This window comes from Cygnus atratus, chromosome 1, assembly GCF_013377495.2.
Source record: "Cygnus atratus isolate AKBS03 ecotype Queensland, Australia chromosome 1, CAtr_DNAZoo_HiC_assembly, whole genome shotgun sequence".
NCBI lineage: Eukaryota > Metazoa > Chordata > Aves > Anseriformes > Anatidae > Cygnus > Cygnus atratus.
The window spans coordinates 198,192,902-198,216,615 of NC_066362.1; the positions used below are offsets into that span (position 1 = coordinate 198,192,902).

The 23,714-nt window shown below is 40.2% G+C and overlaps 1 protein-coding gene across 1 annotated transcript; it reads right to left on the reverse strand.

Annotated features, from left to right (window-relative positions):
* Positions 1-359: 359 nt before the first annotated feature.
* Positions 360-23,276, reverse strand: MTNR1B (melatonin receptor 1B). The gene is made up of 2 exons (XM_035542564.1): positions 23,060-23,276; positions 360-1,228 (listed from the first exon to the last, which is right to left on the reverse strand). Exons 1-2 carry the CDS (start codon positions 23,274-23,276, stop codon positions 360-362), a joined length of 1,086 nt encoding a protein of 361 aa, XP_035398457.1.
* Positions 23,277-23,714: the final 438 nt, after the last annotated feature.

Here is a 23,714-nt window from a genome sequence, read left to right on the forward strand (position 1 = left end):
AGCTGGTATACCCATAGACAAGTACCTTCACTGCACCTTATAAGACCTGAATCCTGACCTTGGATAAAGCACACAAAGCTCCTGCTGGAGAAAAAAATGTCTCATGTCTTGGAGCAGAATTCAGCTCTCAGAACTAAAACAGCTTGCACTCACTTGTTACTTTAATTTTGAAATGTATTTTCAATTGATATCTTGTATAAATTATGAGCTGAGAGCAATGTGCTTTATCAAGAAGACAATATTACAGTCACAAAGTGCTATCCAAATGGAAAGCCCCCAAGCAAGCAAGAATGATGAGAACATTACGACTATATTATTGGAGATCTCCATGACAGACTCTTGCATTGACTATCACACACTTACAAAGTATCAGTTTTCATTTGGTCATTGTTATTTAAAGCAGGAGAAGGCTTGCTCTTCTGACCATCAGTTCCTCCTTTGGATGTGTCCTGGAAGAAAAGCCTTGGCATCCACAGTGACATTAAAATTCGTTTGTATTCATTTCGAAAATTCTGGTTAAGAAGTCCATATATTATTGCATTAAGGCAGCTGTTGAAATAGGCCATGAAGTAGCTTATAATGAATAACCATTCAGGAACTTTTGGTGCCATTTCCAAAGGATCGATGGCTACAGCCAGTCCTATGAAGTTCAGAGGTGCCCAGCAAAAGGCAAAAATCACAAAAACCACAAACATGGTAAGAAAGTTTCTGAAGTCACTTGGCTTCAGTCTCAGCTTTGTTTCTGACTTGACTCGTCTTCTAACTTGAAGCACTAAAATCCAAATTCGAAGGTAGCAGAAACTCACAACGGTGATAGGGACGATGAAATGAATTACCACAACAGCTATTGTATAGTAGGAGCTTGCAGTCTGAACAAATGTGCATGAATAGATGCGCGGATCATACTTTAAAGAGCCAACAAAAAAATTTGGTACAGTTGCAATTACTGTTAATACCCAGACTAAGGAGACGTAGAGCATTGTGTTCCAACAGCTATACACTTTGTCATAGGCAAAGCTATGACATATATAGCAATATCGGTTTATTGCAATTGCAGTGATGTTGAAAATAGAGCCTATTACACTTAGTCCCATCACAAAACCACTCACTTTACAGTGCATTTCACCCAAAGTCCATCCATTGTGGAAAATAGCTAAGAGCACCAGTGGGTATGGATACAAGGCCACGACCAGATCAGCCAAAGCCAAGCTCACCACAAATGCGTTACCTAGAGGAAAAAGAAAAACATAGATATAAGTCTGTAAGCAAGCGTAGATGTGAACAAGAAAAACGTATTACTTTATTTTGGATATCTGCAATATTAAATTATTGATGATGTCAGCAAGCAGCAGCTATATAGTACCAATAGGTCTGTAGGGGAAATAATTTTGTCATTCAACTTAGACCACCACAGAAATAGCTACAGCAACAGGATGTCTCAGATCTTTTGGTGACTGGATTATACTCTCCTTTCTATTTCGATCTTCAATCACAGAATCACAGAATCGTCTAGGTTGGAAGAGACCTCCAAGATCACCGAGTCCAACCTCTGACCTAACACTAACAAGTCCTCCACTAAACCATATCACTAAGGACTACATCTAAACATCTCTTAAAGACCTCCAGGGATGGTGACTCAACCACTTCCCTGGGCAGCCCATTCCAATGCCTAACAACCCTTTCAGTAAAGAAGTTCTTCCTAATATCCAACCTAAACCTCCCCTGGAGCAACTTTAGCCCATTCCCCCTCGTCCTGTCACCAGGCACGTGGGAGAACAGACCAACCCCCACCTCTCTACAGCCTCCTTTAAGGTATCTATAGACAGCGATAAGGTCGCCCCTGAGCCTCCTCTTCTCCAGGCTAAACAATCCCAGCTCCCTCAGCCGCTCCTCGTAAGACTTGTTCTCCAGACCCCTCACCAGCTTGGTCGCCCTTCTCTGGACTCTCTCAAGCACCTCCATGTCCTTCTTGTAGCGAGGGGCCCAAAACTGAACACAGTACTCGAGGTGCAGCCTCACCAGAGCTGAGTACAGGGGGACAATCACTTCCCTAGACCTGCTGGCCACACTGCTTCTTAAACAATAAACATAACCATCAACGAGCCATTACATAAGCACATGCTGAGGTGCTTCAGTATCACTAACTTTGCAGCTGGATGGAAAAGGAGAAAAAGAAAAAAGTCTAAATTGCTCCAGGTGGGAAGGCTACTATGTTGTTCTAATTTATAACTGGAAAACTAACAGGCTTGACAGTTATCAAGGGCAAGGGTACATAAAGACGAGGCCTACAGGGATTAGAACGATGCATTGTTTTAAGTATATCCTGAATTGCTACACAATAGACTGTAATACAGAAATTTTCTGCATGAATGTCCTACCCTGCAGTTATTTTGCCGGTGGATTGACTAAGGAAAAGTGAATTGCCTTCATTACCTTCTGTAGAAAGGCATATTTAATTATATGCACGTGGTAAAAATGTGCAATTACAAGAGAAAGAAAGTATTCAAATGCATAGAAGGAACCTTCAGATCATTTTCTGCTGATTATGTTCAAAGAGATTTTAGTGATATGGTTAAAATTTACTGTCTCTCTTTAAATGGTGAGCTGTTAATCAGTTTGAAACTTCTGGATGCTGTACTTAAAGTAACTTTAATAAAACAGTGAGATATTAAACTATGTTCCTGAAAAATGAGGTTCTTACCATGCCAAGTAGTGTCCCCCTTGCTTTCTTGGAAAAATAGGAAATAACTCTCTAGGAACTTCCCAGGAGACAGAAAGGAGTGGTATGAACTTTAGATTCTTGGTAGCATTAAACATATTTCTGGTTCTCAAACTCACTTTTTTCTTCAAATCCTTCACAGTATGAACTGAAGTGCAAAAGACACAACACCTTTTAAAACTGTGTGGGCAACACTATTTTTTGAAAAGAGTAATTAGGTGATTAAACCTACAAATTCTGAGCTTTCTAGTCCTCATCAAACAAAATATTCTCCATACATTTAATTTTAAGCACAGAAATACTGTTGTGGATAAGGAGGCCATTAGATGGGAGACAGAAAACGCAGAACCCTATAGGATTGCTTTTTAAAAAATGGCAGAATTTCACTTGTATACTATTTTTTCCACTTGCTTGTGCATCTGTACATTGTTTAATCAAAATGAAAGAATAGGGAACCCTCTTTTCTCTCATACAGTTTAGGAAAGGGGTGAATTTCCACACCAGATAGGGAACTTAATAGAAAGCGGGATTATCAATGCATAGCCACAGAAACTCAGCTCATCTCAAGACAGGTGTACAGTTTTAGAAGTTTCCTTGTTATACATTTGGCAGCCTGTCTCTCACTCTCTTTATACTTCCAAGGCCACACGAGTGTTTTCACAGCTACAATTCACTGACATGGTAAATCCTAATTAGAGCTAATTTAGAGCAAAGCAAATATCTATTAGTTTTATGATCTGTGAGGAAAGATTGAACAAACTAGAGAGAAAAATGAGGGGTAGATGATAACAAACTTCAAGTAAGTGAAAAAGGAAGGATGTAATATATTCCCGTGTCTGCAGTGAGCGCGATCTTCATTTACAACAAAGGCGCCTCAGTCTAGACATGGACAAAAACATTTTAATGGCATGAAGAAGGCGGTGCTGGAACATCTTTCTTTATGCCTGCTGTTGGAAGTTGTAAGAAATACAGTTAAATAAACAGTTCTCAGTACTGGCCTACTGGCCCAGCTGACCCCTGTTTCGAGCACAGGAAGGATGAAACATGACTTTGAAGGTCTTTTCTAGCCATATGAAAACTATGGTAAAATACAACACTAACAAAGGAACAGGGGTATCTTTACCAGCATCTACTTACATCACAGCAACGAGGATTACTCTTACCCTTTTTTCTTACTGTATCTGACAGTAGAAAATAGAGAAGTCAGGAGAAACAAACTTTTATTTTCTTTTCTGTTTTTTACAAGAATGAGTGATTAAATGAATATATCAAATCTCTCAGGCCTCCTAGCATCAGCTAATAGTTAAAATATAAGTATTCAGTTAAAATCAACTGAGCAGGCAGCTCCTTCAACCATATTTGGAAGGCAAGTGACTTTCCAAATTATGTATGTAGTTTAGAACTTCTTGAAAATTCCATCTAGCGTGAATAGGGGAAGTTAGCAACGAACTTGTCAAAAATATAATATACCACTTTGCAACATAGAAGAAAGATATTGCAATATGTATAAAGACCTCAAGCAATTTGTCACTTTTACAGCTGTTTACAAGTTTGGTTGTTCTCACTGTGCACCACAAAGTAAGGTCCAAAGTTTTTTTTATTTTTTTTCCATGTGTCTGACTGCAGAATGAAGTTTAATATTATATTACTGAAATGAATAATCTACAAAAAAAAAGAAAAATCTAATTCATAAAAAATGTGTCATCAACATTTTGGGAAATTAAAGGTCTTAGAGGCTTTTAAAGTGCTTAGAGAAAGTAAATGTTCCTTGATATACCTAAGAAGCAGCATTTGGAATGACTTCAATGACATTGATAAGATAATCAGAGGAAATTTTTGGCTATCTCATAAAATAGAAACCACAGAATGCTCATCTCGGAATGATTATCATTGTTTGTTAACTTACCCAATAGATTAAGCTCCTGGATTTCAGTTTCGTCAGATAGAAGATTATATTCATTTATAAGAAACACATTTGCTCACTGGAATGGAAAGACCACTTAATTACAAGAACTAGCTACCAGAAGCCAAATATCTAGCCAGGGACTCAAAAAGATACAAAGTTCTGCAAGAGATATTCCACTTGCATACAAAATCCCTCCTCAGTTGTGACATCACCTCTTTCTAACGAAGATCCTGACAGGAGGCACGGTATGAAAGTTGCTGGTTGCTTACAATTTTTGTTTCTGACTACCAGAAATGGAAACAAAATGTTATTTTGATAATGTTGAACTCAATGTTATTTCCTTTACTTAAAATATGTTGGTATAAATTATCTGCCTTTTAAGTGTCCTTAATGACTGCTGAAGTTAATGGGAAAATTGCCATAGACTTAAAGGAGTCATTAATCAGACCATTAAAGATATAATAAATAAAGACCTCTTATTAACAAGAACGTGAATCATTGAAACATTTGGTCCATATAACAAGAGGAATAGCAATAAAAATGCAATTCCTAGAATTATGTTTGGAGATAAAAGAAAAAAAAAATCAAAGTCTAACCCCCTTTCATAGCTCCTACAAGTTTTAAAGGAGCAGATTTTACCATCAGACAAAGAGAAATAGGAGTGTGTTAATCCCAAGGCATGTTAGCCAGGATCCATTACAGCAAGTGGCTGATTTGATCTATTGTTTGAGTCTAAACCGACATGGATGGAGATCAACGAGGCTTATGCAAAAACCTGAAGAAAGCAAGCAGTCCTTCAGCCAAGATGACTGTCCCTCCTTTATCTCCCCTTGTCTGTAATTAATAATAGAAACTATGTAGCTCTATTGCATGGAATTTCTCTTGTGCATGGTCATCTTTTTAGGCCCAAGCCTTTTCCATGCCCCAATGTGGAAAGAAAAACATGACTCTGGAGGGACTGAAGAACTGGCACCAGGTAAGTAGTCAGAACTAAGGATTGGATAGATTTTTGTTTCTGTTTCCAGAGTGTCCCCAGTAAATTTGGATCAAACAGCATGCCAGAAGATGTTAGCTGCTCCTGGAAACAGGCTGATGCTTCTTACATCCCAGATGAAGGAAAAGGGAACAGGGACTGAGTGTTAACCCTGCACCATGATTTCATTCTCTGTTGTTCATGGGATACTGCAGATACTAACAGCCCTGGATTGGCATGTGCTAATCTGGGACATAACAAACCACAGAAGTCAGAGCATTACATAGTTAGTATCAAGCAAATTAAACTGAAACTTATAAACAGAATGTGGATGTCTCATCTTCCTCACTGATTTTTTTTCCCTCTACTTTTGGCTTATTTGATTAGTATTTTTAAATGTATTTGAGTTCTCGCAGTATATTTTTAAAAGCATTTAAGCACCAGCCTCTTAAACTGTTTAAAATCACCTGTGTCAACTTTTTTTATTTTTTTCTCACCATCTATTAGGAAGAATAAATCATAGAATCATAGAAACATTTAGGTTGGAAAAGATCTCCAAGATCACAGTCCAACCATCAACCCAACCTCACAAGTCCCACCGCTAAACCATGTCCCTTAGTGCGACATCTGCATATCTCTTAAACACCTCCAGGGATGGGGACTCCACCACTTCCCTAGGCAGCCTGTTCCAATGCCTAAACACCTTTTCCATGAATAAATTCTTCCTAATATCCAGCCTAAACCTCCCCTGGTGCAACTTGAAGTCATTGCCTTGCGTCCTATCACTTGTCACCCGAGAAAAGAAACCAACACCCTATTCACTGCAGCTTCCTTTCAGGTAGTTGTAGAGAGTGATTAGGTCTCCCTTCAGTCTTCTTTTCTACAGGTTAAACAACCCCAATTCCCTCAGTCACTCCTCATAACTCTTGTTTTCTAGTCCTTTTACCAGCTTTGTTGCTTTTCTCTGCACATACTTAAGCAACTCAATATCTTTCTTGTAGTGAGGGGCCCAAAACCAAACACAGTACTCAAGATGCATACAAGTACCCATGCCATGTACAAGGGGACAGTCACCTCCCCAGTTCTGCTGGCCACACTAGTTCTGATGCAGGCCAGGATGCCGTTGGCCTTTTGCCCACCTGAGCACACCACTGGCTCATGTTTAGTCGGCTGTCGACCAGCACCCCCAGGCCCTTTTCTGCCAGGCAGCTTTCCAGCCTCTCTTCCCCAAGCCCATACCACTGCATGGGGTTATTGTGCCTCAGGAGCAGGACCCAGCGCTTACCCTTGTTGGATATCACACAACTGGGCTTGGACCATTGATTTAGCATATCCAGATCCTTCTGCAGAGCCTCCCTACACTCAAGCAAATCAACAGTGTTGGCTAACTTGGTATCATCCACAAACTTACGGAGGGTGCACTCAATTCCCTCATCCAGATCACTAATAAAAACATTAAACAAAACTGTCTCCAGTACTGAGCCCCTGGTAGCAACGCTGGTGACTAGCTGCCAAGTGTACTTAACTCCATTCACAATGACACTTTGAGCCTGGCCATTCAGCCAGATCATAACCCAGTGAACTGTATAATCCTGACTGCCCAATGCAGATGAAACCCCACACATATCAGTGGGAATGAAGCCAGCAGAAGTGGACACCAGCAGCACGCAAAGGAGTAGATTAAGTCTTTCACAGACTGACATTTGAATTCCCTGTGACACTACAAGTCACTATGGTGATCTTTGATATACTGAGAAGTGATAATGTAGTGCAGTGTTCAACAATGTGTTACTAACAGAAGGTTTACCATAATGCTCCAATAAAGTGTCAGACAGGTTTTTATTTTCTTTGAATATGACTTTTTGAAAGCAGTGACACACTCCTTTGTAGTTTTGTTTCATGATTTCAGACATTTGTGGGATATACTTCAGATCTAAATGTAATGGGAAGGGACAGGTGATAAGTTTTCACTAGAACTGCAGTATTTTGGAGATTCTGGCAAAACAAACAAACAAACAAATAAAAAAACATAAACAGTGATTTGAGGCTGGACCTTTGACCTATGGAATGTTCAGCTTATTTCTTTTTAGGAAACGCATGTTCTCTGAAACTGTTTAAAACATTTGATGAGTTTGGAGCATTTGAGTTATTTTATGCTATGTGTAAGGAAATTTCTCTAACATTGCTAGGAGTACTATATGCAGAACAGAAGGAAAAAAATTACTGTAGGAGTTATCCTTTTCATGTGAAGCTACCTATGGGCTTTGAGAGAGCTTTCTTTTCAGAAGAAATTCAGGCTTAGATACCTTGAAAGTCAGAAGTCTGTGTTTCCCAGTAGTTTTCACAGAAAAGTCTGGAATCCAGACCAAATAGGGTTTAAACCCTAGTCATCCACTTTCTGGATGATGCTTTTTTCCAATCTGATTCCATTCTGTTATGCAGAAGGTGAGAAAGGCACTCCTCATTTTTAGATAAATAAATATGAACACCTGACTTTATTTTATTTTAGTGAAGAATGCTCTGCACACTCCTTTTCAAGCTGTGGGCCAATGTAAAGAATACAGGATTCAGAGGATTAGAAGCTCAGAATGTAAGAAGTAGCTTAAGATTGTAGGTTAGTGACCAGCAGACTGCTGGACTGGGACAGGCTGCTCTTGGATCCACATTTGCAACTATGAGTTGAAGCTAGAAGCTACATTAGAAGGAGCTGAATTTTAGGCCAGTAAGCTGTAGGTCTCAGTTGTCAACATGGTCATGATGAAAAGAGGCACATAAGTTGCACTGCTGATTAGTATGTCTTTGAGATCATGACTTTGGCATGCTTGGCAGCTACATATTAATATAATTTAAGTGAGCAAAGCTTCAGTTTTTTCTGTTTGCCCAGACTTCTCCCTGTGGTTAAACATGGGATCACTAGTACCTGTTCTGAGTTTGCCATCTGCAGGTTCAAAAAAATGTTTATAATGCTGTGCTGTTAAAAACTTAGTAAGCGCTTGAGTTTTGTAACCCATAGGTTTGTAATTTTGCTAATCTGTGCTTTCTCTGGTGCAATTATTCAGAACAAGTAGGGACGGTGGTGACTCTCTACTGCCACCTACTGCACCAGAGCTAGCCAAACCAGAGACAAGAAATTGTACCCTTTAACACTGAAAAAAAAAATAAAAAAAATGTGTTTGTTCTTCCAGAGCAAAAATACGATAGCTACTCAGACAGTACATTTATGGGGTGATAAATATTTTTCTGAATTTCTGATACTTTCTGAGACTGAATGAACTTTCCTGGTACTGTCTGTTTTTTTCTGAGAGAAAATGGGAAGCCAAAGATGCAAGACAGTCTCTTCTAGAGAATCCGCTATTACCTTAGTGGTTAGGACACTTCTATGGTAGAAGACCCCTTCTTTGTAAAAGGGCTTGAGACTATGTCTCCCATAGTCCCGAGAGAGTGCTCTACTCACCAGCCCAGCTGCTCTTCTGGGGTTAGCCTGCATGTCTCTCTCTAGGTTATAATCAAGAATTCCACCCTGGAACCATAACACACAGGTTATTGCTTATACTGTAGAGTGCTCTTTATCACTCTGTGTGAAAGCAAAAAAAAAAATTCTTATGATTTAACAGGTGGGAGACTGAGATGGACAGATGCAGGGACTCTCACAAAACAGAACTTTGGAGGAACACTCAAGGTTCATGAGCCTTTTTCTTCTCTACTGGATAATACCACATCTATTAGGCACACCTTGCAAAAAAATGTGTGCCTGTCCAGCACACTGCTCCAAAATGACACCACAGTGGGTTACCGGTACTGAGGAATGGGGTGACAGAAGAGTCAGAGCTATTAAGAAAAGTTAGTAGGATTCAAAGCAGACAGAAGGAGTGGTTGCTGCAATAGGTAGTAAACCTGTGGAACTCCTTAACAGAGGAACTTGCAGATGCAGAAAGTTTACTTAAATTCAAGGGAAGGCTGGAAAAGTACGTGAAAGAGATATAAATTGAAGGTCACTGAACAGATAGAACATACTAGGTTCAGTAAATCCTCTGAGCTGCAAGGAATCACAAACTGAGAGCATATGGGGGGAAGTATTATTATGGTTGTTTTGTTCTTATTTTTTCCCTGAGTATTTGATTACATCTACAATTAAAGAAAACGTACAAGGCTAGCTACAACCCTGGTCTGTAGCAATAGCCCTGCTTTTATGATGAGAACACCAGGTTTCAGTGACACTTCAGAAGCACAGCTCCTTTTAAGCCTCCATGTTTTGCTGATCTCAGTTGTATGGTGCAACATTCTCATTCAGATCCTTACCAGCCACTCCTCTACACAACCAGCCCATTTTTGTTGACAAAATATTAGAAGGGGCAATACCCTTTTTTTGTATCTCATCCACCTGCAATTGAGATGCATTTTGCAGTGATCATAGGGGTGAAGTTCCCTTACACAACTGCCCTCACACTGCAGTCAGGATCTTGCCTTCATTGTAGTCTGAGAAGATGAAAGGCCTTTCCTGTTACCAAGAGAATTTCTCTACCTAGGGGTACAGTTGCTTTTCAGGTAGGGGATGAAGGGAAGACATTTGCACTGAGTGCATACCACTGTGGGCACCCGTGATAGGCCCAACTTAAAAACCTCCAGTTGCTGAGTGCAGTAACTGAACAACAAAAAAAGAGTGTTTTTTTTTTTTCACTAATACGTGAAAGAAGTTGTGTTTCCTGCATCTGTAAGTACATATCAGCTTAATTTTCTTCACTTGAAGTAATCACAGCTGTTGATTGCTTCAACTGAGGAAGAATAGGAAACCTACAGGAAGAACAGCAAGTATGAAAACTCACTTGCTGCTGACAAAGAGTCCAATATGGAAAGCTGTAAAACACTATGGGTGCAATCTAGTCAGACCCTATAAATTTCTAGATAACCTATTTTTTTTGTTAATAATGTACATTTTTTTTAGTCTTCCAACTCTATGTTGTATTTCATATACAAAAAGTGAAATGCGTAGCATTTTGTAGTGTGTTATTTTGTTAAAAAAATAAAACAAACAAAAACCCTGAAGCCTAAAACTTGATTCAGATCAAGACTTTTTGTGGTAATTTCCACAAAGATTTAGTCAACTGCTCTGCGGGACTCCTAATAAAGATCAGGTTGTATGGGACTTCGAGAAACCTGGTCTAGTGGAAAGTGTCCATGCCCATGGCAAGGCGGTGGAACTAGATGATTTTTAAGGTCCCTTCCAAACCAAACCATTCTAGGATTCTATAACTTGCAGTATGTGGCAGACACACAACCAGTAACAAACACATGCAAGCCAGTTACAGCTGCAAAAAGAAATCAAATCTAAACTAGTTATTGCTGCTACATATTTTAGGGGTTTCCAGACATGGTGGGGGATTCTAAGGCAGTCTTGGAATTATTAAAAATGGTATCTGATACACTGCAGTCAATATGGTGTCTAGAAACATCTAATATTAGGATCATGCAGATTGAAAAGTTCCCAACGCTTCTAACATTCTCTGGAGTCCCTTCATTATGATCTTGTTTTCCTTTTTTTTTTTTTAAATCCCCCTTTTTTTTTTTTCTCTCCTGTTTCCTATTTTGCCAAGGAAGAAAATCACAGAATCATAGAATCATTCAGGTTGGCAAAGACCTCTGAGATCATCTAGTCCAACCTTGAATAGATGACTCTTGATTAAAAGAGCCATTATAAACCTTTCAGTAAGGAAAACTCTTACCCTTTTCGTTCTTAGCTTTTAGAAGGCCTCATCATTGCACATGCATATGGAGTTGAATATCTTCAGAAGCTGTTGTCAGTCTGTGCCATCTGCTTCTTTTGGAAACAAGGTCTTAAAGTAAAGTACACTGACATGATTCATCTTATAATGATACTCATAGGTTTGTAAACAACATTTAAACTGATGAGTAAATAAAATGCTTTTATAAAAAGTGATCATATATTCTCTTCTAAAGCATTGGGTGGTTCGTGTTTCAACTCATTTTAAACAAAGTGTGTAATGATCACTTCCTCAATTAAGGTCTTTCCTCTGAGACGCTAAAAGTGTTGCAAAAAGACTGGAAATACACTCAGTTTGTTCTGAGCCCATGAGTCATGATATTGGTGAGCTAGTTAAATGAAGGGTGGTAGACATCAGCGTATAACCAGAGAATCACTAAAGTTGGAAGAGATCTCTGGAGATCATCTAGTCCAAGCCACCTTCTCAAAGAAGGGTTCCTACAGCAGGTTGTTCAGGGCTCTGTCCTGTCAGGTTTTCACTGTCCCCAGTCATGGATACTCAGCAGGCTCTCTGGGTAACCTGCTCCAATGAGGTACCTGCTCCAGGTAGGAGTAGGTATACAGCGCATTTACTGTTCTCACTAGGGAATAGGGGGAAGACAAAAAGACTTGACCCACTAAATAGCAGAAGACACCTAAGAATCTACCAGTTACTATATAGGTAGAAAAAAGACATACTAAAAAAGAGATAAGAGTTCCTTGGTCAGAACAACAGGTCCTAGTGCAGATTAGAACAGGTAGGACTTTGTTTTGACTGTGCTTCTTTCCTCACATTCCTTATGACAGCAAAATCCGAACAGTCTCTGGATATAATGGTCTGAGCCAAACAGAGAATCTGTACCAAGAAAAATTTACAGACCTGGGAGGCTGGGCGTGGGGTGTGGTGAGGGTTGCACAGAAAGAGGGAAGAAGCACCAGATCCAAGCTAAAAGACTTTTGAAAACCAATTCCCACTGGCTTGGGCAGGGCCAGAATTTCCCACCTCATCTAGATATACAAATGCTAGGTTCAGCTTACCCAGTTTGCAGAACCCTTTCCCATATGCTACTTTGGTCATCTTTGTGCACTGTGAACTTGCTGAGGGTACACTCTGCCTCATTTTCTAGGTCATTAATAAAGATATTAAAGAGTGAACCCCTGGGCACACCACTAGTGACTTGTCTCCAACTGGATTTTTTGTCAATGATCATGACCCTCGGGGTTCAGTCATTCAGCCAGTTTTCAATCCACCTCACTGTCCACTTACCTAGCCCCAGCTAGTCTTAAGAATATGTTATCGAAGAATGTCAAAATCCTTACTAAAGTCAAGATAGACAACATCTAGTGCTCTCTCTTCATCCACCAAGCTAATCATGTATTTGTAGAAGGCTACGAGGATTGGATAAGCATAATTAGGCACTTGTAAATCCAAGCTGGTTATTACCAATCATCTTCTTGTCCATCATATGTTTGGAAATGTTTTCCAGGATTAGTTAATTTACTATTCATTACCTTAATGCTGAATCAAAAGTGTTACCTTCTTACAGCATCCTGTAATTTTATTGACTGCTTGTCTTCCAAGAATTAATTAAGTCAAACTTTGCTTAGGTTATGATATAATTAACCTAAAAAATGACATGCAAGAACAGGAAAATAATTAGAAATGTCACGTGTTCTCATAGGCTGATGCTACCCACAGATCTGTCTTGTAAATTATTATTACAAATAAAATTTCTGGAAGTGATATGGAAGCCATTTCAACTCTTCAAATAAGTTCTGTTGGCCTCAGTGGTACTGGCAGTGTTTGGGGGTAAAAGAGAATACACAGTTGCATTTCTTAGAGTTTCTGAAGTATTTCACTCTCAATTCTTTGCAGATGATTTTTATTTACATTTCATGAAAGAAGCACAAAGAATCCAAGAGTACAGCATTTTACTGAAAACAGAACGTATGGTAAACTTTGATGGAGCTACTACATATTGGTTAGTATAATTATCTGGTTTCTGTAGGAAGGCTTTGGAAAAAGTAATCTGCTTCAGAATATATACAAGTATTCCTTTGTAAGGAGATTGACATCTGGGTTTTGTGAATTCTAAGTCTGTACATAATGGAGTTAAGCAATCTTGCACATAGCTGTAAAGTAGGGGCTACAGTTTCTGAACAGCTTGACATCCAACATTGGGAAATCTATTACATCATTTCATACTTATCCAGAAGTTGTTGTGTACTGCTGATTCCTTGTGCAAACCTCTATATTTGACATGGTGGGTAACACATGCCATTCTTAGCTCTTGGCTGTGTGAGATGAAGTCCTCAAGCCAGAACCCAGAATTGATAAGTCTCAATGAATGAGGCTAAAAACACCTGCAGTGATGAGTGGCTTTATTTCAGAGCAGTGTAGTAGTACATTTTACTACATCAGAACGGATTTGCTGAGATGCTTTTAAGAAAATATAGGAATTAACTATACCTGAGAATCTAAAAAGGATGGCCGTTTATTTTTAAAGGACAACATGGAAGAATGTACAAAGGTGTGTTAAAGTTGCATGCTGTTTTGCATTTGCAGACTCAGTCACAGATGGTTTGTCTAAGTGGAGACAGAAATTCCAGTTTAGGTGCTGTGTGAAACTTTTCTTCTCTAACAATCCAAAGTTTGCACTCTGTGCATTCCAGTGGGTAACACCCGACTTCAAATGAATTTGCCGGAACACTCAATCTTCAACTTAGATTCCCAAGAGTGTTTCAAAACCACAAGTTGTAGTTCATGTAAATAACTCCCAGACGGCACATAGTGACTACACCACCTATATATCTTGTCTGATCTTGAAGTGAAGCATCATGTCCTAATAGAACATTCTCTTATTTGTCAGTAGGAAAGCTGAATAGAGTTGGCTACTTTTAAGAACATCCTAAAAAAGAGCCCTAAATACTACATTGCTGATGAACCTCACCACAGGCAGGATCACAGTGTGAGTAGATTAAATAGCCACATTCTTTTTAAACTATGCAGATAACATTCAGTAAAGTAGATTATTTTTACTTTAATGAAAAGGACTGTCCAAGCTATGAGTCAGAAGGAAATAAAAATGCCTAGATTGATCAGATAACAATATTCATAGGTGATAACCATAAGGTCCTTTTCACTATTTGAACTCAAATTAAATATTGTGTATACTGATATAATTGGAAAAAAAATAATTGTTTTTAGTATGAGAGGACACTGAGAATTTCAGGCAGGCTTTAAGCAACCTTGGAGATATGAGGATGTCCATTATAGGTCCCTGTCTTTTACACAGGGATATATTTTACTCTTTAATGTTAGCTCTGAATTTATACTTTGTTAACATAATGATATTTACAAGGCCGATGTATTAAGCAGATATTTTTTCTTATTAGCTAGACTGCTAACTCCAGTGGCTGCAAGTGATTTCCTGACAGCAGGTGTTGCCCTCACTGTGCAAATACAGCAGTCTGACAGAACAGATGAACAGATGTTGTTCTATAGCAGAAAGAATACGATGCCTGTGGAAGTGATGCAATATTGGTATAGACTTCATATGGGTATTTAAACACTGAAAATTAGCCCAGTTAAAGTCCATAAATAGTGGCTGAATAAAATTAGTATCTTTGTGAGAATTGGTATGTTTTTCTCTAGACATAGTGTAAGCAGAATTTATTAGACAGTATAATCAAACATCTCTATAATTAATAAATAATTAAGAAAGAATCCCAGCAGTCCAGATACCAGCAATCAATAACGCCATTCAATGAATGTGTTTAGGCTAACATCATCGCTTGTCATACCAAGACATGACTGTCCCATACTCAGCTGCAATGTCAGGAAAACATTGACTGATACAGCTCACTTGCTACCAGTATCGAGACCAGCAGGACTCCAGAGCTACCAAAGCAGCTACTCTTGTTAAAGAGCCCAATGGAGCTACACCCACAGTGATTTAGACATATTTTTGTTAGCTTTTGCTGGAAATTTGTTTCATGTCCCTATGAAGGTGGAAGTTTAAAGGCCAGAGCAACCGCTCAGACTGATTTTTAGGAAGATGTATGCTACCATAGCCTTTCTTCCTCTCCACAAAGGAGAAAAATGGTTTTGTTTTATCAGCCCAGGATAATATGGCTGTTCTCATAGGTATTCTTGGGAACAAGGTAATGTATTTGACACTCTAAATCTAGGTACCAGTATTTGCTTCTAAATGATAATTTAGAAGAAGCTAAAATCTGGAGCATATCTAAAGATAATGTTACTCAGAATAAGTCTGAGTTGGAGTAGGAGTAGGATTTACTCCTAGAGGCAGAGCACGGTTTGTCACTGATTTAATGAATTGACTATAGTCTCCCATAGCAACCTCAATATAATGGTTCAAGCCACCTGGTAAATATATGTCTCCTAAGAATACTTGAAAAATTACGGCCTTTTAAAATGAGCTGTGCTGGCTCTCTGTGAGTAGATTTGGTCTCTTAGCTCATTGGCTGGTTGTGTCAAAGAGCACCATAAATCCTTGAAGATCTTCTGCTGGTCCATCCAAGAATAGAGCTTTATTGCAGAGAGGTCACGCCTCATGCAGTCAGTGAGTCTTGAGAAGGAAAAGCCTGTCCAGAGTCCGGGAGAGAGCTGGCTGCACAGGGAGTGCTGCTAAGAGACATAGGAATTTGCATTCTCAGCTGCCAAGAGGTCTTTCTAATTTCTTAACCCTGAGGGTATGTTTGCACTGTATGTTTCAGGGGGATTAAAGGAAGCTTACTCATGCTGAGCTGATATTCAAAAAAAAAAAAAAAAAAAAAAAAAGGCTGTGTGACTGTGTTAGAGCTGGATCTATGGAGAGCCTGGTTATGGCACTGCATGCAAAGCATCACGCTTACATCATCATTTGGCTTTCCTTTAGCTCAGAGTATGAGCAGCATAAACTTGTGCCAACTGAAATACACAGTGTAAATATATCCTTAGAATCTTCTCTTACAGGTCCAAGTAAACCCTTATACCTCTCCAGTCCAAGCAAATGCTTATCATTCTGTTTCCTCTAAGGATAAGAACACCAATAGCTCCATTTACCCAGTAGAATAGAATGTGACATTTTGTTCTAAAATAGAAGTATCTTGGAGTTGATCTTGGTGATATGTTTCCTATTCATTTATCAATAAATAGATCACTTCCTGTAAAGGATTAAAAAAAAAAAAAAAAAAAGATTTGGAACTGTCATCTAATATGGTATTGCCAGGTGCTTTGAAGAAAGATTCAAAGCACACTACAGTTGTACAATAATCTGCTTCAGATTAGAATTTTATCCCAATCCTTAGGTGCTAGAATTTGGTTTACACATTTTGTACTTTCTCTGTTGTTTTTGGTAGTGTTAGCTGCTTTAACTTTGAACACTCAAAGTATCCAACAAATCTCCTTCTTAGTTATCTCTGTTAAAAAACAAACAAACAAACAAACAAACACACATTTGGATAAATAAGCTATTTAAGAAAGAGAAGTCAAGTATTTTGAGGACCTTAGGGACTTGAATGTGAAGGAAGCTTCTTGGCATTTCTTCATATTGAAGATACAAATACATAAATATCTGAAACTTGCATCCAAAAGAAGGAAAAAAAATATAAGGAAAAGTTCCATGTCTAGATGCAGGAAAAGTTTTCTCAGCAGAGATATCATGGGCAAGAAAAGAGGATAGATGGAACAGAAAAAGATTTCCACCAAAGAAAACTGCTAGAGAGAGTAATATGGATAAAGTGGGAACTGGCAAAAACCTAAACTGAATTGGCTTTGCAAAGACTTGTAGAACAAATAAAGTGCCCTCTCACCACATTCATAAAAGGAAGGAGGATGGAGGAGTTACTGGGGGAGGGGGAACCTGAACAGAGACTTAAAATCAACTCAGACCAGCTGCTGGTCTGAAGAGAAATTTTGCTACAGTTTATAAAAGGACAGTAATGGTGGGCTTAGGGACAAGGCACTCCGTCAGGTGAGGAATTATCATATCTGCAATAAAGCAAAAGTGTCTGCAGGTCAGAAAGATTGATTATACTTGATAGCAAGAATTTTTTCACGTCTGTTATCTCAGAGATGGTGTCATGGCCTCTGACAGGACAGAGCTACTTGTGGGATGTTTGAAACAGGGCTGAATGTGCTCTCTTGTTCTCCCTCCTGGTCAGGAAGTGCTGATTTCTGCCAGCCTGTGGCAGAGAGCTTTGCTCTGCATGCACCCTGACAGCAGCTTTGCCATGGCTCCCCTGCAGCTGTGGTGCTTTAGTGTCCATCTGTGTCCAGTGGACACTTAACTGGACACTTTAGTGTCCATCTCCCCCTTCCTTCCTTGGTGCTGGTACAGTTGCTGTTTCGTTTTGCATGAATGGTGCTTGCAATGAGTTGGGAAAACAATTATCAGGGAGTAATGAGAAAACTAAAATACTATTAATCCCCCTAGAAGATCCATTTGTCGATCATATCCTATGTGGTAATACGGCACCTGAATTAGGTGGGGAATTAGCTGGAGAGAAAGAACGGATTGAGAAATCTTTGGGCTTTTTAATCTCACTTTAACTGCAGACAAGGCTATAGAAATATTTGGAAGGAAGAAACAAAGATGCAGGTAAAGGCAAATGGTATAAAATTCAATGTAAGTTTATACAAGGAGGCTCTACTTACTAACCTGATCATCTTTACTTAATAAAAGCTGGACTTTCTGTACCTGGAAAATTGCTCTAAACTGATCTAGCTTTGGAAGCATATTTGCTATGTTACCACACATTCTGCTGCTACCACTGCCTGGACAGCGATGAAAGAAAATTGTTGGACCAGAGGGAGATAACCTACATTGCAATAACTGATTCAGAAGGGTTAGGTCACAGAACGCAGAGAGAACCAATGATTTTTTGTTTTAACACAAAGTTTGGACCCCACATTGCTATAGGGAATTGTCAAGATCTGTTTTTTTTTTTTTTCTTGAGGATTAAAAGAGTAGAAAGTGGATAGAGTATAATAGTATGGGGTATGAGGTCAGATAAGAAATAATGATTGTGGGGACTGAAAATGCATAAGAAAAAGAAGACCTGTATTAGCAAGTTACTGCACCAGGAAGAGCCATCTATATGATATCATCACATAAAAGTGGTCTCAAGACATATCAGGTCTATTCTGTCCATTCAGGGAAGGACAGAACAGAATGGGATGTCAATATTATTTTGGTGAAAGTATTGGTGGTACTTCATCTTTGTTATTTTTATCGGTTCTGTCTTCTCTTGTTCAATAAAGATAAATTCAGCTTGTATAGGCAAATTGAAATGTGTAATACAATCAGGGAAATGAAGAGTCTGTTTAATTAAAGGAAAATAAAAGCATTTGGCTAGTTTACTGTGGAAAAACAAAGGTTGAGAGGGAAATAGTTGCTTGTTTTCTATTAACACGGCGTAAGTGTTCTCAATAGGGAGAGAAATGATATATCCAAGTTAAATGACAATTTTAGTTCTACAAATAAAGCCCACTATAAATTAGCAACTAATAAGCGAATACTTCAAATTATATTAAAAAAAAAAAGCTTGAACCACAGAATTATTACAATGCGATAAGATAAGAGAGCTTTATTTTAAGTGTTGGGTTCAATGAACTTTTGTGAATATTGAAGTCATGTTCCCATGAATTCCTCAGCATAGAGTAGCTTCAAGGCTAGAGATCCTGAATCTGAGAAAGAATGTGAAGGCTGGCTGACCACACACACAGTCCCAGGGAAAAGAAGTCTACAAATCCAGGGTCCAAGAAGTCAGGAGTACAAAAGTTCTGCTTAGCATGGTCCTACCTGAAACCATTGTAAGTTGATTTTATTTCACCTAAAGGTAGATGTCCACACTGAGATAGTCTCTCTTGATTCTCTTTGTATTTAATGGAGAGAAATGAACAATACTGTGAGCTGAATCATGTTGTTCAAATGTAGATGTCAAAAAATAAGATGCCTGAACTGTGCACTAAAAATTCTGTTTCCTCTCCCCTAATTATAAGGGGATGCTAAAGGAAGAAGCTCAGAAACAGGTATCTCCACTGTAGTCTTCTAAAGTCAGATAAGATAAATTCCTCCCCAGCAGACAGCTGTCCTCTACCCCATTGCACAGGAATAATAATAGGGAAGGCATACAGGAGGAAAAGAGAACTGGTGTAGTCAAAGATATGAAGAATAACTGGAAACAGGATATAACAGTGGATAAAACTAACAGAAATGTGGAGTGAAGACTACAGAGAGGGAAACAGGAAAAAGAGTACAAGACTCGGTTATATTACTAAACATTTTTATTTAGTATAAAGACAAGTACAAAATTACAATTCTGTATGCAAAAATGTTTCATTTCATGCAGATGTCTATGCATATGAGTAGTGTGTCCATCTCTACCAGCCACACACACGCACAGTCATTATTTAATTAAACATGCAAATGCAGCTGTGTTCATATGGGTGGGAACAAAACCCCATTAATTTTAATTCATTTTCTATGGTAAGAGCATCTTGCCATTGAAAAGATATCAGTCTTATTTCGCTGTGTTAGTTATTATATATAGAAAGGAAAACAGTGGAGAAAGAGAGTAAGAAGGGTTGACACAATGCACTAGAAATATCACTTTCCACTAATGCATTCTTTGGCAGCCCACCAAGGTTAATAAATATTGGTTCCCAGGTCTGCACAATTCTGTGAAATTATATTGGTGAATGTGCCTAATTCTCACCTCACTGTTTTCTGCTGGCATTAAGGCCAATGAAATACAAACAGTTTGCTCTATCGCCCTCCCACAGGAGATGCCTGGTCAGTTCCTACTTTCTGAATTACATCCTATTAGGCTGTTCCCCCAGCCCATAATGTTCTATAGCTATGCTATACAACATACGCTACATGCATGTCCTGAAAGTCTTAAAATCATCTAGTGATTTTGAACTTGATACACCTTCAGGACACTTGACCATCCAGCGGTGATTGTTTAGCACAGGTGAACTTTAGCACTTGAAAAGTTTAGCACTTTAAAAGCTGCCTCCAATTAGGCATACTTAAATGAAGACACACAAAATCAATAGTCTCTTTTGAAAATTCAGTACACGACATCAAATAGAAAGACAGGTTAATTTATTTCATCATTCTGATATACAAAGTTTTATTTAATTTTCTACTGTATTGGACCAAGTTACTTTCCCTCTAAAATTAGAAATGATAAAAGCGTTACTTTATGTAAATTTGGTCACTTTTAGAGATCAGAAATTGCTCAGCCTCTCACAAGCAGGCTGGGTGCAGTTATGTAAGACAAGCATGTTGATTCATACCAATTATGCTGTGTGTTACTTAGAAAAGCCTGCACAAGTTCTCCCCTCCCCCTCCAAAAACATTGAAATGTGGGAAAGAGGCTTCCGTATGCTATGAAATGATTTTCCTGTTGTAAGGCTGGCAAAATTCCCACTGCTTAAGGAGTGAATGAGCAATCTCTACCAACATCAGGCCTACCCATTCTCCATTTCTCACCTACTGTGCGTAATACTTACCAACAGAAAGGGTAGCGGGTCATTTTATTTCACTCCATTCTTGTGTCCCATATTATATAACAGCATTAAAATAGATTAGCTTTTGACCATGCTTTGATTTTAAGGAGAGTGATGTATAATTAAATTGTTTGCAATTATCAGGTTTCTTTGGAAATCCTAGGAGAGAATAGCGTTGATAAGTCCTGGAAGTATGATAAAGCCCTAATTTGCTTTCTGAAGGGAAGGTTACTATTTGTACTACAGAAGTTGGCAGAGCTGCTTAGAAGGGAAGGTTACTATTTGTACTACAGAAGTTGGCAGAGCTGCTTAATTTATTTCTTATAGAACATAGGCTTAATTGAAGTTCCATACTCTCATACCTATCCAAAAATCTCTGTCATTAACTTCTTCAAAGAGAATCAGGTGTTCATGGTGCCCCTCCTTGTTTCTGCAGTCATCCAGACCCTCTCTCTCACAATCACTCCACTTGGCTTCACCTAGTCTCTGTCTGACACTGCTTCCACCAAGTCTAACCCCTTGTGTGTCATTTTCCCCTCACCATTTCATTTTCTCCCACATACCCTTCTCTTGCTAGTACTAACACATTGTTTCTGGTCTGCTCAGAAAGAAGCACCTCTAAGACCACCTGTGGGCCCATCTTCTTTCCTTGTCTGAGGAAAAGGGCTCCCAAGCACTGCCGTAGATTTCCACCACCTCCCCCTTCCCCCAGCACTCCACCCACAGCCCTTAAAACAATTCTCTACCACTCTGCTCCCTCCTTACGAATTTCTCTCTGGAAAGATCTCTGAACATTTACCAAACTATCCTCTTTCAGCTTTATCCCCAAGACCCATCTCTCCCTGATGGCAAGCTAAAAACCAGCAATTTATTTAAGCTATTTAACTTTATGAAGATTACACAAAAGGGGTTCCCTGATGTTTTTCATGATACTTATCAAAGACAAAGAGATGGTCGTGATAGGGTCAGTGACATCACGTGAGGGATGACCCCAGAAGCAGTTCAATTAGTGTATATTTGAATTACATAAGAAGACCATGTCTTATGTCAAGAGTCTTACGATGCCATGGAGCACGTTGATCAGTCTTGAACCTTATTGTCCCAGGCAAACACTCCCAGCCCAACCCTCCCTCTGCTGTCAGTTCAAATGAAGGAAACTGCTCCAAAAGTCCCTCTTCTGCTACCCCTCAGCCAGGATTTGATGCTGGGGACCAGTCTCCCTCTCCAGCAAGAGCATGAGCACACAGTCCTATTTAGCAGGAGCTCTAGTCACGCTGCACATGGAATGCTGGAGGAATTGGAACCCACTAAAAAAAAGAACTGGGAAATTCAAGCCCCCCATGCCTCCTCCCCCTCTGTAAGGGAGCACCTGGCTGTTTAATTAGGCATGAAGTTGAACAGATGTAATACAGAGCCCCCGTGCACCTGACTTTCCTCAGGCAAGGTTTTGTCACCCAGACCTGCATGCCCATCACAAAGCAAGGTCTCCAGGATCTGAAGCAGTAAGCAGACAGCAGCTGCTTGGTGCAGGGAGACCTTGGGCAGGGACAGGGCTTTATTAGGGCACTGCACTTCGGGGGAAACACCCTCACCCCACCAGCACCTGGCAAGTCAGCAAACCTGACAAGATAAGGCGGTGGAGGGCAAGGAAAATCCAAGAATTTGCTACTATCTACAGAGTTTGGTCATCTGAGGCACGTGTAGCTAGCCCAACAAGGATGGGAAGCAAAAAGTTCAGCAAATGAAACACACAGAGCCACATTTCAGAGCACGCACACACAAATTATAGACACGAGTGAGAAAAAAACCACTTTATTTCTGATTGTAGGGCATTGGGTGAGCAGCCGATAGCGGATGGTGTCCTGAGGAGCGCTGTGAGCTCCCACGGACTCGGGCTGACACCTCACAGGCACGCTTTGTGCAACTTCTTTCTTCCTCCGATACTTTCAGGCACTCTTTGCTTCTGGTATTTTGATTTAATGCTTCAGCTCCACAAAGACTACATAAACACCTCATTAAGAGGCGCTTAATGACCTGCAATCCCTCCTTAAGTGCCAGGGCACGGCACAGCTAGGCAGGGCTGAGCGCCTGCGGGTCCCTGCACATATTAGCCCCGATATAGGGGGGCTTTGGGGGCCCCTGGGCTCCCGCTACCCCCTGCCGGGGGCTCGACCCCTTACCTGAGTTCCTGAGCTTGCGGTTCTTGAAGACGGAGACGATGACCAGCAGGTTGCCCAAGATGTCCACCACCGTGGTGAAGATCAGCACGCTGGAGAGAGCCGACACCACCCAGGCGGGCCGCGGGGAGCCCGCCGCATCCTCCTCCCGCTCGGCCGAGCCGAAGCGACCCCTTCCGCCCGGGTCGCAGCAGTTCCTCAAGGAGCCATTCTCCAGCATCGCCGCCCGGGGCGCAACAAACCACACCGTCCCGCGCCGCCCTCCCTCCGCTGACTGGGCGGGCAGCGGGGCGGCAAAGCTTTTAACGGCCGCGCCGCGCTCGCGGCCCCGCCCCGCCCCTCCCCTCACGGGGCTCGGGGCAGGCGGGGGGCGGGCACTTCGCTAGGCCACGCCCCCGGCTGCTGAGGGAGGAGGTGGAGAGGAGACAGATGCTGGGATGGGTCGCCCAGGGAGATGGTGGAGTTGCCATTTCTGGGGGTGTTTGAGGAAAGGTTGGACCAGATGATCTTAGAATCACAGAATCATTAGGGTTGGAAACGATCTGCAAGATCATCTGGTCCAACCATCCCCCTACCACCAATGTCACCCACTAAACCACGTCCCTAAGCACCACATCCAACCTTTCCTTGAACACCCCCAGGGACGGTGACCCCACCA

What these genes read in the sequence shown, in the direction of transcription:
- MTNR1B (XM_035542564.1), bottom strand. Translation starts at nt 23,276, where the DNA reads ATGCTGGAGAATGGCTCCTTGAGGAACTGCTGCGACCCGGGCGGAAGG. An exon ending in CCGCAAGCTCAGGAACTCAG is followed by an intron (nt 1,229 to 23,059) that starts GTAAGGGGTCGA and finishes TTTTTCCTCTAG; the next exon opens with GTAACGCATTTGTGGTGAGC.